Source organism: Giraffa tippelskirchi, chromosome 3, assembly GCF_054371585.1.
Source record: "Giraffa tippelskirchi isolate mGirTip1 chromosome 3, T2T-mGirTip1v1.2.pri, whole genome shotgun sequence".
In the NCBI taxonomy this organism is placed as follows: Eukaryota; Metazoa; Chordata; class Mammalia; order Artiodactyla; family Giraffidae; genus Giraffa; species Giraffa tippelskirchi.
Genome location: NC_137277.1, coordinates 104,829,765 through 104,844,718, shown reverse-complemented (window position 1 = coordinate 104,844,718; position 14,954 = coordinate 104,829,765). Strand labels below are relative to the sequence as shown.

The window sequence follows — 14,954 nt, the reverse complement described above, 5'->3', positions numbered from 1 at the left end:
TGTCCTTGGGATTCTCCAGGCTAGAATACTGGAGTGGGTTGTCATGCCCTCTTTTCAGGGGATCTTTCTGACCCAGGGATCGAACCCACCTCTTACATACCCAGCACTGGCAGACAGGTTCTTTACTACTAGCACCACCTCAGAAGCCCATGTATTTTTAAGAATGATGCATTATAGTTCAACATTATGTGTGTATATATATATACATTTATATTTTTTTCCTCACCTTACATCTTTTAAGTAAATGTTTTTCGAGATAATCGTTAGCTCAGGATTATCGTAAAACCTTGAAATCAGTGCACATCATATTTCTAATGCTTTTATCTTTTAATAGCATTTCTGCTTCAGATAGTAATTGAGAAATTTATTTCCTAGGACAGTGACTGATTTAAAATTTCCTTTTATTGATTTTTTTATGATTATAGAATTAATACATGTAGCACAGAATTGTATAACTTAGTTAATGACTGCAAAATCTTATTTTGAATAATGCTGAATTAACTAGTGTGAAGAGACTGCAGATTATACCTCAGATTAAAAAAAAACTATATATATGTAAATATTTCTGTTTTTATACAAGTGTAATCATATAGCACATATTTTTTAATAATTATTTCTGTATTTGTAATCTTGATTACTAAAACCATATGATTTTAGACATGCATATGTGTGTATATGGTGTGGTGTATGGACTTGAAATACATCACTCCACCCAAATATAACTACACCTTCAGTTCACTTCAGTTCAGTTGCTCAGTCATGTCCAACTCTGCGATCCCATGGACTACAGCAGGCCAGGCCTCCCTGTCATCACCAACTCCCACAGTTTACTCAAACTCATTTCCATTGAGTCAGTGATGCCATCCAACCATCTCATCTTCTATCATCCCCTTCTCCTCTTGCCTTCAATCTTTCCCAGCATCAGGGTCTCTTCAAATGAGTCAGCTCTTCTCATGAGGTGGCCAAAGTATTGGAGTTTCAGCTTCAACATCAGTCCTTCTAGTGAACATTCAGGACTGATTTCCTTTAGGATGGACTGTTTCGATCTCCTTGCAGTCCGAGGGACTCTCAAGAGTCTTCTCCAGCACCACAGTTCAAAAGCATCAATTCTTCGGCACTCAGCTTTCTTTACAGCCCAACTCTCACATCCATTCATGACTACTGGAAAAACCATAGCCTTGACTAGACGGACCTTTGTTGGCAAAGTGATGTCTCTGCTTTTTAATATGCTGTCTAGGTTTGTCATAGCTTTTCTTCCAAGGAGCAAGCATCTTTTAATTCAAGGCTGCAGTCACCATCTGACTGATTTTGGAGCCCAGAAAAATAAAGTCAGCCACTGTTTCCACTGTTTCCCCATCTATCTGCCATGAAGTGATGGGACCGGATGCCATGATCTTTGTTTTCTGTATGTTGAGCTTTAAGCCACCTTTTTCACTCTCCTCTTTCACTTTTCATCAAGAGGCTGTTTAATTCTTCTTCACTTTCTGCCATAAGGATGGTGTCATCTGCATATCTGAGGTTATTGATACTTCTCCCGGCAATCTTGATTCCAGCTTGTGCTTCATTCAGCCCAGCATTTCTCATGATGTACTTTGCATATAAGTTAAATAAGCAGGGTGACAATATACAGCCTTGATGTACTCCTTTTCCTATTTGGAACCAGTCTGTTGTTCCACGTCCAGTTCTAACTATTGCTTCCTGACCTGCATACAGATTTCTCAAGAGGCAGATCAGGTGGTCTGGTATTCCCATCTCTTTCAGAATTTTCCACAGTTTATTGTGATCCACACAGTCAAAGGCTTTGGCATAGTCAATAAAGCAGAAGTAGATGTTTTTCTGGAACTCACTTGCTTTTTCAGTGATCCAGAGGATGTTGGCAATTTGACCTCTGGTTTCTCTGCCTTTTCTAAATCCAGCTTGAACATCTGAAAGTTCACGGTTCACGTACTGTTGAAGCCTGGCTTGGAGAATTTTGAGCATTACTTTGCTAGCATGTGAGATGAGTGCAGTTGTGCAGTAGTTTGAGCATTCTTTGGCATTTCCTTTCTTTGGGATTGGAATGACAACTGACCTTTTCCAGTCCTGTGGCCACTGCTGAATTTTCCAAATTTGCTGGCATATTGAGTACAGCACTTTCACAGCATCATCTTTTAGGATTTGAAATAGCTCAACTGGAATTCTATCACCTCTACTAGCTTTGTTCGTAGTGATGTTTCCTAAGGCCCACTTGACTTCACATTCCAGGATGTCTGGCTCTAGGTGAGTGATCACACCATTGTGATTATATGGGTCATGAAAATCTTTTTTGTACAGTTCTTCTGTGTATTCTTGCCATCTCTTCTTAATATCTTCTGCTTCTGTTAGGCCCATACCATTTCTGTCCTTTATTGTGCCCATTTTGCATGAAATGTTCCCTTGGTATCTCTAATTTTCTTGAAGGTTTAGGCTTGTAATCTGATAAACTAGCTAATATGATAGTTTTAGTCTTATTCTCTGGCACTTCATTCTAAAAGTATTTTGCTGTATTTTCTCCTGACAGATTACTTTGAAATGTATTTTTTTTTAAAAGGCTAAAGAAATACAAATGTATATATGCACACAGTTATACAATGCATCCAATGTGTAGCCACTGTCTTAGCAATGTAAATATACACAAAAACAAGAGAGGGACAAATGGGAGAATTTTTTTTTTTAACTTCTGCACAATTTCTTACCTGATCTCTTATTCAAGTTATCTGTCCTATAACATTCTAAAGAAGCCAAAATCTGTTTTAGGAACATAATGATACAGTGAAACAAATAAGTGTTATCAACTTACATTTTTTGTTTCAACTTACATATTTTTTTGTTTAAAACTGTAGTAACTTTGAAGTTTTCAAGTGGAAAGCAAGTGGGATAGATTTTTGAAGTGGGATAGATTTCTGAAGTGATAATCTGCTAGGAAACTCTTTTGCTAATTTATGTATTTCCAAATAGTAATAGTATTTACTTTGAGGCTTTTAGAGTCACTAGAGGTTCTGGCTGAAGAAATATTTTGATTCAGTATGTTGGGGTACATTCTGAAATTCTGAATTTCTAAGGAATTCCCAGGCGAGGCTAATATATTGCTAATCTATGGATTATATTTTGAATACGAAGGCTTTAGGACAAAAGTTGGCAGGCTTTTCTGTAAAGGACCAAGTGGTATTTTGGCTTTGTGGGCCATGTGGTCCCTGTCACAACTCTTCAGCTCTGCCACTGTAGCACCAAAGCAGCCAAAGACAGTACATAAAGAAACGAGTGAGACTATGTTCCAATAAAAAGAAACGGGTGGCAGGACAGGTGTGTCCTAATTTGCTAAGCCTTCCTTTGAGGACCACTCTGAAATTAGACATTGCTTATAAAGTTTCTAAAGATCTAAGAACTTTATGTATATAGACACATATATATGTTTATATATATAAGATCAGGTGGGGTTGTCTGTTCAGCTTAGTTTTATAGTTGTCAGGATATGACACACTTTTTTTTAAATCCCATTTTTCATTAATTTATAATAATTACTTCCCCATGGACAGAATACTGGAGTGAGTAGCCTTTCCCTTCTCCAGGGGATCTTCCCAACCCAGGGATTGAACCCAGGTCTCCCACATTGCAGGTGGATTCTTTCCCAGCTGAGCCGCAAGGGAAGCCCATAATAATTCCTTCACACCTAAATGGTAAATGCATTAACTTTTACTGAACATCTAAGTTTTAATGAATAAATGATGATAAAGTAGTGGTAAAGGGTCCTCTAAAGGCCATTTGAACAAACAAGAAAGCTTACAGCTTGAGGATGTTTAAAATTATAACAAAGTAAGACAGTTATTGGAGAAGGAAATGGCATCCCACTTCAGTATTCTTGCCTGGAATATCCTATAGAAAGAGGAGCCTGATAGGATACAGTCCATGGGATCATGAAGAGTTGGACATGACTGAGCAAACACACACATAAAACACAAGACAGTTATATTAACTTTGTATTAACTTTTAATTAACAATTAAATTGTATTAACTTTACTCACTTCTTTTAGATTGTGAGTCTACAAGTTACTTTCTTGCCAAGTACAGTAAGTGTTTTTCAGGATTAAGGAATAGACTAGGAGAAATAAGTTATTGGCAAGAAAAATAATTATAATTGAAACTTTAAAATGGAAAGCCAAAGTAAATACATGAAAACTTGGTCACAGTTGATAGGAACTATAAGTAAAACTAGCTTGCTTTTACCAGGCCTTGTACAGAGAAGGAAGGATTAAGTGCCTGCCCTGAAAAATTGTAAAGTTATAGAAGTAGAAGGAAGGTCAGGTAGGAGAGAGCCTGTAGCAAAGCGAGCAAAACGTTGAAATAGCAGAAGACCTCAAATCCATTCTAAAATGGGTCAAGTGCTGTGCTGTTCCATATAGAAAGGATGAAGAGACTAAGAGATGAATCATCCAAACTAAGATCTGACTAACTAGAGTTCACAACCTTCATATTCTGAGCTAGAATCTTACTAGCTAGTACTATCCATCCATGCCTGGAGAATCCCATGGACAGAGGAGCCTGGCAGGCTTCAGTCCATAGGGTTGCACAGAGTCAGACACAACTGAAGTGATTAGCAGCACATCCATCCATCCATCCTACATCCCTGTCCCATTTTTTTCCTGTGTCTATTCCACATATTCACTTTGCATTTTAGTTTTCAGTGGACCTAACTTCCAGTTTCATGAAAGGTCATCGTGAGGGAACTTCCTGCTTCTTCCTCCCTCTTTCATGAAATTAATTGCAAACTTAATTTACATCCACTTCCATCATACCATTTTTCCTTGTATCTCAGAGGATAAAGGGTTCTTCTCCCTGCCCAAACTCAATTCTACTTCCTGTGCTATATATATTGCCCCTTCTCACCGCAGCCTTTCCTTTATACCCAGTATTCTTGTTAGGATATTTTTTAAACATTCAAGTTTCTCCTGAGTTAGAGAAAAAATCTTCATGCCTAAATCTCTTCATAGTTAAGTATCTTGTAAGACTAGAGAAGAGATTAGTCCCCGTTTCACAGTGAACTATAGCTGCTACCACATATGTTGTGCAGTCACTCCTAGACTAAAATTTTTTCTCCTTAAATTGACTGCAGAACTCTTAATTACAAAATTTAAAATTCATTTTCAATCCATTATTTGAAAGTTTAATATTCCTTTTCAAAATGATTTTCTTTCTTAATTTCTCTGACACTGCTCCCTTCTGTTTTGTTTTTTCTTTCCAGGTTTCTGATCCCTACTTGGCACTTGTGGAATCCCTTTTCATAAGCTACTACTCTGAGAAATAGACTTCTGAGTCTGTCTAGCCTATCTTGTGTCTCTCTCCTGGGAACCTAGCCTAGCCTATCTCCTGTCTCTCTCCTCCCTTTTAATTTTCATTTGTATTTCCTGTTGCTTACTAGGAGTTTTTACTTCAGTGTCCCATAGGTGTTTGCATTTTAACACATCTAAAGTTTTCCACTTTGTATCAACCTGTATTTTGGGTTCCCTATCATGGTGAGTGATGTTTCATCCAGCCAGTAACTTAAGTGGGAAACCTGGCCTGACCCTCAGTTTTTCCTTCTCTCTCATTAACTCCAGCCAGTCCAGCACGAAAAATAATGGTGACATTTATTGTTTTAATGATTGTGTGCTCAGTACATTCAAGACACCGCAACAAGTACTTGTTAATATTATCTCTTTCAGTCTTCACAGGAGCACTAAAGAGAGGAATTATTAACCTTACTTTAAAGATGGGAATTAGATTTTCAAGGAGGCTAACGTCCTATAAATATTAGAGCCAGGTTTAAACCCCCCACCTCCACCCCGTGGTAGGAGAGTTAGTTTTCCAAGTCCTTCTCTCTCACCATGCTAAACTGTTAACCATGTCCTGCATTCTCCATGTGTGTTGCTCCTGCACATATTGTTATTTGTTTAGAACGCTGAATTCATCATACTCAATTTTAGCTCAGGTACTGACTGTTCTTTTAAAATTAAAATCTCTCCCCTTCTACAAGCCAAACAGCTCCTTTGTCTTCTAAGTAATGCTGTCTGCAGAACTTTAACACTTAGCACACTGTGTCACTAGACACATCCTTGTCTCCCATGTATATTGCCTGGTATAATGAATTCATGCTATAAATTTTGGTGAAGTTTAATGGAAAGAGAAGAAAATTATAAAATAAAGAGCTTTAATCAAAACAATGATACTGGCACAAAAAGCAGAAATATAGATCAGTGGAACAGGATAGAAAGCCTGGAGATTAAACCTGTGCACTTTTGGTCACCTAGTCTATGACAGAGGAGTCAAGAATATACAGTGGAGAAAAAACAGTGTGTTCAATAAGTAGTGCTGGGATAGCTGGACAGATACATATAAAAGAATGAAATTAGAACATTCTCTAACACCATATACAAAAATAAACTCAATGGATTAAAGACCTAAATATAAGACTGGATACTATAGAACTCTTAGAAGAAAACATAGGCAGAACACTCTCGACATAAATTGCAGTAAGATCTTTTTTGATCCACTTCCAAGAGTAATGAACAAATGGGACCTAATTAAAAGCTTTTGCACAGCAAAGGAAACCGTAAAGGAAATGAAAAGAAAACCCACAGAACAGAAGAAAATATTTGCAAACGAAGCAACCAAAAAGGGATTAATCTCAAAATACATAAACAGTCCATATATCTCAGTATCAAAAAAAAAAAAAAACAATTAAAAAGTGGACAGAAAATCCAAGTAGACATTTTTCTAACGAATACATACAGCTGGCCAAAAAGCATATGAAAAGATGCTCAACATCACTAATTACTGGAGAAATGCAAATCATAACTACAGTGAGGTATCACCTTATACTGGTTAGAGTGGCCATAATCAAAAAATCAACAAACATTAAATGTTATAGATGGTGTGGAGAAAAGGGAACCCTTCTGCACTGTTGGTAGGAATATAATTTGGTGCAGCTACTATGGAAAACACTATGGAGGTTTCTTTAAAAACTAAAAATAGAGCTACCGTATGATCCAGCAGTCCCATTCCTGGACATAAATCCAGAGAAAACCATAATTCAAAAAGATCCATGCACCACCATGTTCATTGTAGCACTATTTAAATAGTCAGGACATGGAAGCAATCTAAATGTCCATTGACAGAGGAATGGATAAAGATGTGGTAAGTATATATTACTCAGCCGTTAAAAAGAAGGAAATAGTGCCATTTGCAGTGACATGGATAGATCTAGACACCGTCATACCAAGTGAAGTAAGTCAGATGGAGAAAGACAAATATCATGATATTGCTTATATGTGGAATATAAGCACATGGTACAAATGAATCTATTTACAAAACAGAAATTGAGTCACAGATGTAGGAAACAAATACAGTTACCAAGAGGGAGAGGAGGTGGGAGGGATAAATTGGGAGATTGGGACTGACATGCATGTACTTACTACGCTAAGTAGCTTCAGTTGTGTCTGACTCTTTGCGACCCCATGGACTGTAGCCCTCCAGGCTCCTCTATCCATGGGATTCTCCAGTCAAGAACACTGGAGTGGGTTGCCATGCCCTCCTCCGGGGAATCGTCCCAACCCAGGGATTGAACTGCTCTCTTATCTCTCCTGCATTAGCAGGGAGGTTCTTTACCACTATCGCCACCTGGGACGTACACAGACTTCTATAAGAACCTACTGTATAGCACAAGAGACTCTTCAATACTCTTTAATGACCTATAGGAATAGAATCTAAAAGAGTGGATATATGTGTATAAATATACAACTGGCTCACTTTGCTGTACTGCAGAAACTAACGCAACATTGTAAATTAACTCTACTCCAATAAAAAAAATAATTTAAAAAAGTGAAGAAGAAATAAAGACTTTCTCCAACAACAGAAAAAGGAACTTCAGAGTATAAAGGGTGAATGTAATATATATTGTTTTTTCCTTAATGAGAGATAGCATTTCCTCAGGGAAGAAAGCTTTCTCTTTGAAATCCTAATCCTTATTTCTTAAATAACACTGGTCAAGTTAATTGGAATACACACAGTTTCATCTTCCTCAGCAATTTTTGCAAGTAATTTGTTATATCATTTTGTGTTTCTGAAAGAAACGTAAGAGAAACACTTTGCAAGTGATTGAAATATGGTGAGGTTTAGTATTTTCTTTCAGATTTTGGGCTTGGGTTAAGAATTTCTGGTTCCAGGTAAAGAACTGACAGTTACTCCAATCAAAGCTCTCACAGCTTAAAATTCTTTCGGCACTAGAGATGTCTTGGCTGGGGAGAGAATGAGCAGTAAAAGGCAGCTTAGATGTGTGAAGAAGGAATAGATTAGTATCAACTAGTCATCCTGTCTCCTACTGAGTCAGTCAGACACACAAATAGCCACTTGGTTGTTAATGTAAGACTTTAATATAATTTCTTATTGGCAAGCAGAGAGCTTTCTGCTCAGAGCAAAATCAGTTGGCAGTGATGTTACTGTATTAAATTGAAAGAGTTCTGTCATAAGCGTGTCTGAAATGTGGAATATATGTTAGGGAAAGGAAATATAGGAATTAATATGGTATATGAATGAAGACTTCAAGAAAATGAAGACTACTGTGTAGTGTTGGCTCAGACAGTAAAGAATCCGCCTGCAGTGAGGGAGACCTGGGTTCTATCCCTGGGTTGAAAGGTCCCCTAGAGGAGGGCATGGCAACCTGCTCCAGTATTCTTGCCTAGAGAATCCCTATGGACAGAGGAGCCTGGCAGGCCCCAGTCCATGGGACCACAAAGAGTTGGACACAACTCAGCGACTAAGCACAGCACTGTAGTACAGAGATTCAGTTTGGAGTCAACCAGACCATGATTAGAGGAAAAGCAATAAATACGAAACATGAAAAAAGAGCTGCCAATCTGTTTGGTCTCTTTCTGAAATAAACCGGTAATTTATTTGAGACTTGGTAGTGGCTTATTCGGTGCTTTAATGTGTAGTTCAAAAGTAAGACTATGCTTAGTTAAATTGCCAGAATCATTGAATTAATTTGAATCTTAAATTTGAAATGTATTCCATTCCTGAATAAATGAAAATAATTAAGGTATAGTTCTTTTATGATTTAGTCACTTTACAAGTTTGTTAGATATCAATGTAACTATGTTGCTAGAAAGCACATTTCCAGACTACAAAATCTAGATCTAAATAATGGAAGTCTTGAGTTCCCTTGTGAATTATAAAGGGAGAAGTGATTATGAACTTTTTGGAAGAGGGTAATACCAAGCAGAAACGCACACACATACACAAACCTGTAGTTCTTCAGTCTCTTTCTTCCCTTCACCTCTTGAGTCTGCTTGTATGTTCCTGTTCCTCTGTTTTGATCTGGGTTGGGTCTAGATTTAGGTGTTTTACTTAGAAGCAAAAATTGAAGTAGAAGATCAAAAAATTTTTTCAAAATCTCATCTATAGCTAAGCTTTCTTTTCCATAGTAGATAGTGGCTAACATTTATTGATTATTTGGTATGTGCCAGATACCTGATTCTCATAACTTTAAAAGAGTAGACTTTCTTTTTATTTCCATTTTGGGAAATTGAGGCTCAGTGGTCAAATTCTGGCTTCATACCCCTTGAAAGTGGCAAAGCTGGCCCTCGAAACTATCTCTCAAAGACTCTTAACCACTAACAGGATTCACATGAGGAGCTTTTTGTAGAAAGAAATTCTTTAGAGCCAAAACAAGATAATACCTTCTTATAACTAACCTTTTAGGATATAGAAAGAGTTGTATTATTATGAGCTTTGCTTTGTAACCATATTTTTTTCTAGTATTTTTTGTTATTAAATGTTTCCCATTTATTTCCATTTTGATTTCAGAAATGTATTGCAGTGGAATAGAACTATATCTCAGCATAATCAAATCCACAGTTAGGAATTCTAACATTTGCTTTAGGAAACATCCTGGTTTTGTCATTGAATTTTCTGTGTATTTCTGCATTTATTTTTAAATGGTCAAATGAATAGTCAGGTCTTAAATTTTTAAATTAGTATGTTAAATGAAGTCACGTGTTAATTTTCACTATATTGGGTTGGCCAAAAGTTTGTTCAGGTTTTTCCATAACATCTTATGGAATATTTGACAAAGGGGAATCAAAAAGTACCTTCATTTTTTTACAGGACTTCAAAGATCACAAGTAGGTCATAGAAGAGAAAACCTGCCAAGTGTTCTATATATCTTCTTCAGGAAGGAAAATCATGTGAATTTAAAAAGCAGTTTTAAACCTAGCAATTCCTCAAAGATTTTTAGTCCCTTGCCTGTCAGTACGTGCATGACAACTGCTAGTGTTCGCAGTGGGAGCATGGTATGTCTGATGTGGTAGAAAGAATAAGAACCACTGCTCTGGAGTATTTCTTCAGTGTTATTAAAATTCATTGTTTTACTGGTTTGTGAGAGCCACTGAGCATTTGAGCTTGTACATCTCAGTAAAATTCAATTATGTCAGTTTAGTTCAGTTCAGTCGCTCAGTCACGTCCAACTCTTTGCGACCCCGTGAATTGCAGCAGCACGCCAGGCCTCCCTGTCCATCACCAACTCCTGGAGTCTACCCAAACCCATGTCCATCGAGTCAGTGATGCCATCCAACCATCTTATCCTTGGTCGTCCCCTTCTCCTCCTGCCCCCAATCCTTCCCAGCATTAGGGTCTTTTCCAGTGAGTCAACTCTTCACATGAGGTGGCCAAAGTATTGGAGTTTCAGCTTCAACATCAGTCCTTCCAATGAACACCCAGGACTGATCTTCAGGATGGATTGATTGGATCTCCTTGCAGTCCAAGGGACTCTCAAGAGTCTTCTCCAACACCACAGTTCAAAAGCATCAATTCTTCAGCACTCAGCCTTCTTCACCGTCCAACTCTCTCATCCATACATGACCACTGGAAAAACCATAACCTTGACTAGACGGACCTTTGTTGGCAAAGTAATGTCTCTGCTTTTAAATATGCTGTCTATGTTGGCCATAACCTTCCTTCCAAGGAGTAAGCGTCTTTTAATTTCATGGCTGCAATCACCATCAGCAGTGATTTTGGAGCCCAAAAAAATTAAGTCAGCCACTGTTTCCACTGTTTCCCCATCTATTTCCCATGATGTGATGGGACCAGATGCCATGATCTTAGTTTTCTGAACGTTGAGCTTTAAGCCAACTTTTTCACTCTCCTCTTTCACTTTCATCAAGAGGTCAGCATCGTAGTTATTATAATTTTCTAATGTCTAAAAAAACTGTACTTTAGAGATTTTGATTGGAATGTGGGGTCTCAAACTAGTAAAAGAGAACAATAAAGTCCTGAAATTCTGTTCCATGATTAACTTTGTTAGTATGAATTTAAATATTCTCAGATCAGTGATAGGTTTTGTTTTGTTTTTACAATGAATGATAATGTTGACAGTTACAATTAGATTTCTGTTCACCAGTTTTTGTTAGAGGAATTTCTTTTTCCTAAAGGGGCAAAGCATTTAGTGTTATCTGTTTTATGTTACCAAATAGTAGGTTATACAGCTAGGTAGAATAGCCCTTATGAGCAAATAAGGGCTATTTAATAAATCTTAAACTAGTCCCAGGTGAGTAAGATTGAGTGAGGAGAGTAATAACTCCCATGGACCAGAACAGGAGGCTCTCAGGATACAAGTCTTCTGTAGTCCCAGGTGAATGCAAAGGGGCTGTTCAAAAAGTGTAAATTCTTTAGTCTTTGCTCCTGATTTTACTGGACTGGAATCATTATAATAAGGTGCTCTTCAGATGTTAATTTTTATCTAAATACTTCCCTGGCTTTGATCTGTGCTTATTAAAGAGGACAAGGGGCGTGGTAACCCTCTCAGTCCAGGGCCCTTATTATTTAATACTTAACAAGGAAATCCAGCCAGTCCATCCTAAAGGAGGTCAGTCCTGGATGTTCATTGGAAGGACTGATGTTGAAGCTGAAACTCCCAATACTTTGGCCACCTGTTGCGAAGAGCTGACTCATTGGAAAAGACCTTGATGCTGGGGAAGATTGAGGGCAGGAGAAGAAGGGGACGATGGAGGATGAGATGGCTGGATGGCATCACCGACTCAACATGGGTTTGGGTGGACTCAGGAAGTTAGTGATGGAGAGGAAGGCCTGGCGTGCTGTGGTTCACGGGGTCACAAGGAGTCGGACACAACTGAGCGACTGAACTGAACTGAACTAACAACTGACATTCTTATTACTACTAGTATACCTCCCTCTATGTCCTTGATTTGGATTACTCCACTGAGAAGATTATTTTCTGCCTCTGACACCAATTGGACACTACCTTCTATTCTTTTTAGCATGTCTCATCCTTATTAGGATAAGCAAAAAGTATTACTGCAATAGAGTTAGTGTAAAGAATATCAAGAAAATGTAGTAAAATAAGTAGAATTGCTCCATGATCAAGGGAACAAATGTCGGGGCAAATCGGTGCACATGAGCTAGCTGGCCCTCATAGTAATCATAAAACAGTATCTTTACTGAAACCTGGGAACCCACTGAAAGCCACCTAAATTAAGTAACCTATCAAGTTGAAAACTGAAATGTTTATAATAGACATAATCTATTAATGATTTACATATGGACAAGTGCTGTTTTTAGTGCTCAGAGAAAAAGTAGAGTTTCATGTAATCTAAAGAAAACATGGTACAAGTAGGACAAATAATGGAAAAAATATGTATTTTAAATTACCAGTAAGAACAAGAGAGTGGGGAAACCAATGCTAATTTAAATGAAAAAATATGCTTGTAATGTATTAGTAACAAGTTTTATATCTTAGAATTAGGTGATGGTACACGCATGTGACTATGAAGCACAGTAAAGAAGTTATGGGGATCAAACAGCATTTTACTCCAGTTAATGAGATTGAAAAATTATGTTTGATAACAAGACAGTTTTTGACAGAGAGCTTACATCTTTACTAATCCTGCAGCTGTCTAATATTCTTTTTTAACTTGTGTATTAATGTATAAACAATGTTTGGGAAACGTGTTTCCAGGTTGTAAGCATTTTCAGTAAAAACTGATGGTGTCTTTGTTATACCAAATTACATTTTCCTTTTTTCATCTGTTTTTTTTCTCCCCCTAGGAAAATGACCGGACACTCCTTCCACATGGGCTATAGTATGGCAATTTTGAATGGCATTGTAGCTGCTCTTACTGTAGCTTGGTGCCTCATGTAAACACGCACTGAAGCAGAATACTGGATAAAACTTAGTCATGATTACTTTGTAATAACAGAAGAACATCACTGCCTATTCAGAAGACCAAGAAACTTGCTGCTCATTATGTGGTTCAGATACATGTCATATCATCATCATTAAGGAGGACTTTTTAAGCATCATTCTAGAGCCTAAGCATTGGGAATATATAAGTATTAAGTTTCAAGTAGTTCTTAAAAGTGTAAGATGTTTACCTCATCTTTTTACTTTTGTGTATGTTGTCCTTATAAGTTGTAGAAAACATTTTAATGGAAATCAAACTCAGAAACCTAGAAGCAGAACATCCTGTATCAAAGCCTGCCTTTCCATGTATATACTACATTTTTGCTAAGAAATACTGATAATACTTTTGAGATAGAAATATTTCTTATTTATTCATTGTATTAGAAAAGCAAACAATGCCTACTACTTTGACATGTTATAGAAGCTACTTTTAAATCAGAATATTTAGTTTTTGATATATAATCAATAGAAGGTGCACTTATTTTTTTAACGGGGTATGGTCTTTTTGGTTTTTTTTTTTTTTACATATTTTCCTACTATATATTGAATTTGTATCTTTTTAAATTGTAGCATCTAGGCAAAAGTAAATGTTATTCTTTATCTGGTGCAAACCTAATACCTTCCATTTTTAATAAGTATTTTGTCTTTTAAGAAAAGCACATTGGCCTCACATTTAAAACTAAGTAAACTTATTTTTAACAAAAAAGTAACTGAAAAAAGTTTAATTATTTAAGGAATGATAATATTGAGGAAATTCAAAGCTATTCCCTCCTTCCATTTTCACAATGCCAAATATTATCTTGGTGCATATATGGTTACTTCAACAGAACTGATACTATCTTGTTTTTAATAAATATAGACTTGACATTTTTATATTTAGGAATGCTTGAATTAGTTTGTTTTTAATCTCCAAAATTTGGTTACCAAAATAGAAAAAGTATTTTGATACAGTGTGTGTACATGTATAATCTTTTTATGTATAGTTTCCTTATTTTCCTATTTAAATGTTCTTTTGTAATTGTGTTGTTTAGTTTCTGTGCTCGTTCTAATTAAGCCTTAATTGTTCCAATTCCTTTCTACATACCTGCTTAGGAATAGTCACTTGAATTTGAGAAAGATGGACTATTTAAAATACTGTTTTCCCTGGCCATAGGAAAACCTGCCTTAGGATAGCATTGTGTAGCAAAACTGCTTATTCAGGCCAAATGGGAAATGAATATATACACTTGTTCATGTTACCTGCTAATTGTTGTTACTGAGTAAATGATTTAATACTGTTTCTAAAAGTCTTAACCTTTTTTTTTTTTTTTTTACCTTTCATTGGAAATGCCAAATGCTGCTCTAATTTAAATTATCTCAAGTGTTTAGATTAATAGGGGCAGGGGGTGTTTTTGTAAGGCACACATATTACACACACACAGACACACACATCCCATGGCTTAATTATTCCACACACACACTCACACACATATCCCATGGCTTAATTATTCCTTGCAGAGTAGTGCTTCCTGTCTTCTTCCCCACCCCCCGAACCCTTCTTCTCCCTTCCCCGGCAACCTTGGCTCTAAAGGGCTCTTCTATTGTAAAGGAATGTACAAGTAACAAAATCAGTTTTTCTTCTCTCTACCCTCAAGACCTCCCCAACACCCTCAAATTTGGATAACTTCTTCCTGATCTTTATGTCTTATGACTAAGAAAAATCTAGTAG

General features: G+C 36.8%; 1 protein-coding gene across 3 annotated transcripts in view; it reads left to right on the top strand.

Moving 5' to 3' along the window:
- The window catches only part of ARL6IP6 (ARF like GTPase 6 interacting protein 6), a 37,533-nt gene extending 23,001 nt beyond the window's left edge, over nt 1-14,532 (top strand). For 2 of the 3 annotated variants that reach the window (XM_081578066.1, XM_081578063.1), the window contains exon 4: nt 13,111-14,532. In XM_081578066.1, the coding sequence (XP_081434192.1) occupies nt 13,111-13,204 (94 nt within the window). In that variant the 3' untranslated portion in view covers nt 13,205-14,532. Of the gene's footprint in view, nt 1-5,257; nt 6,034-13,110 lie in introns of those variants that run through there. The other variant, XM_081578064.1, reaches the window with a different exon arrangement.
- Nucleotides 14,533-14,954: the final 422 nt, after the last annotated feature.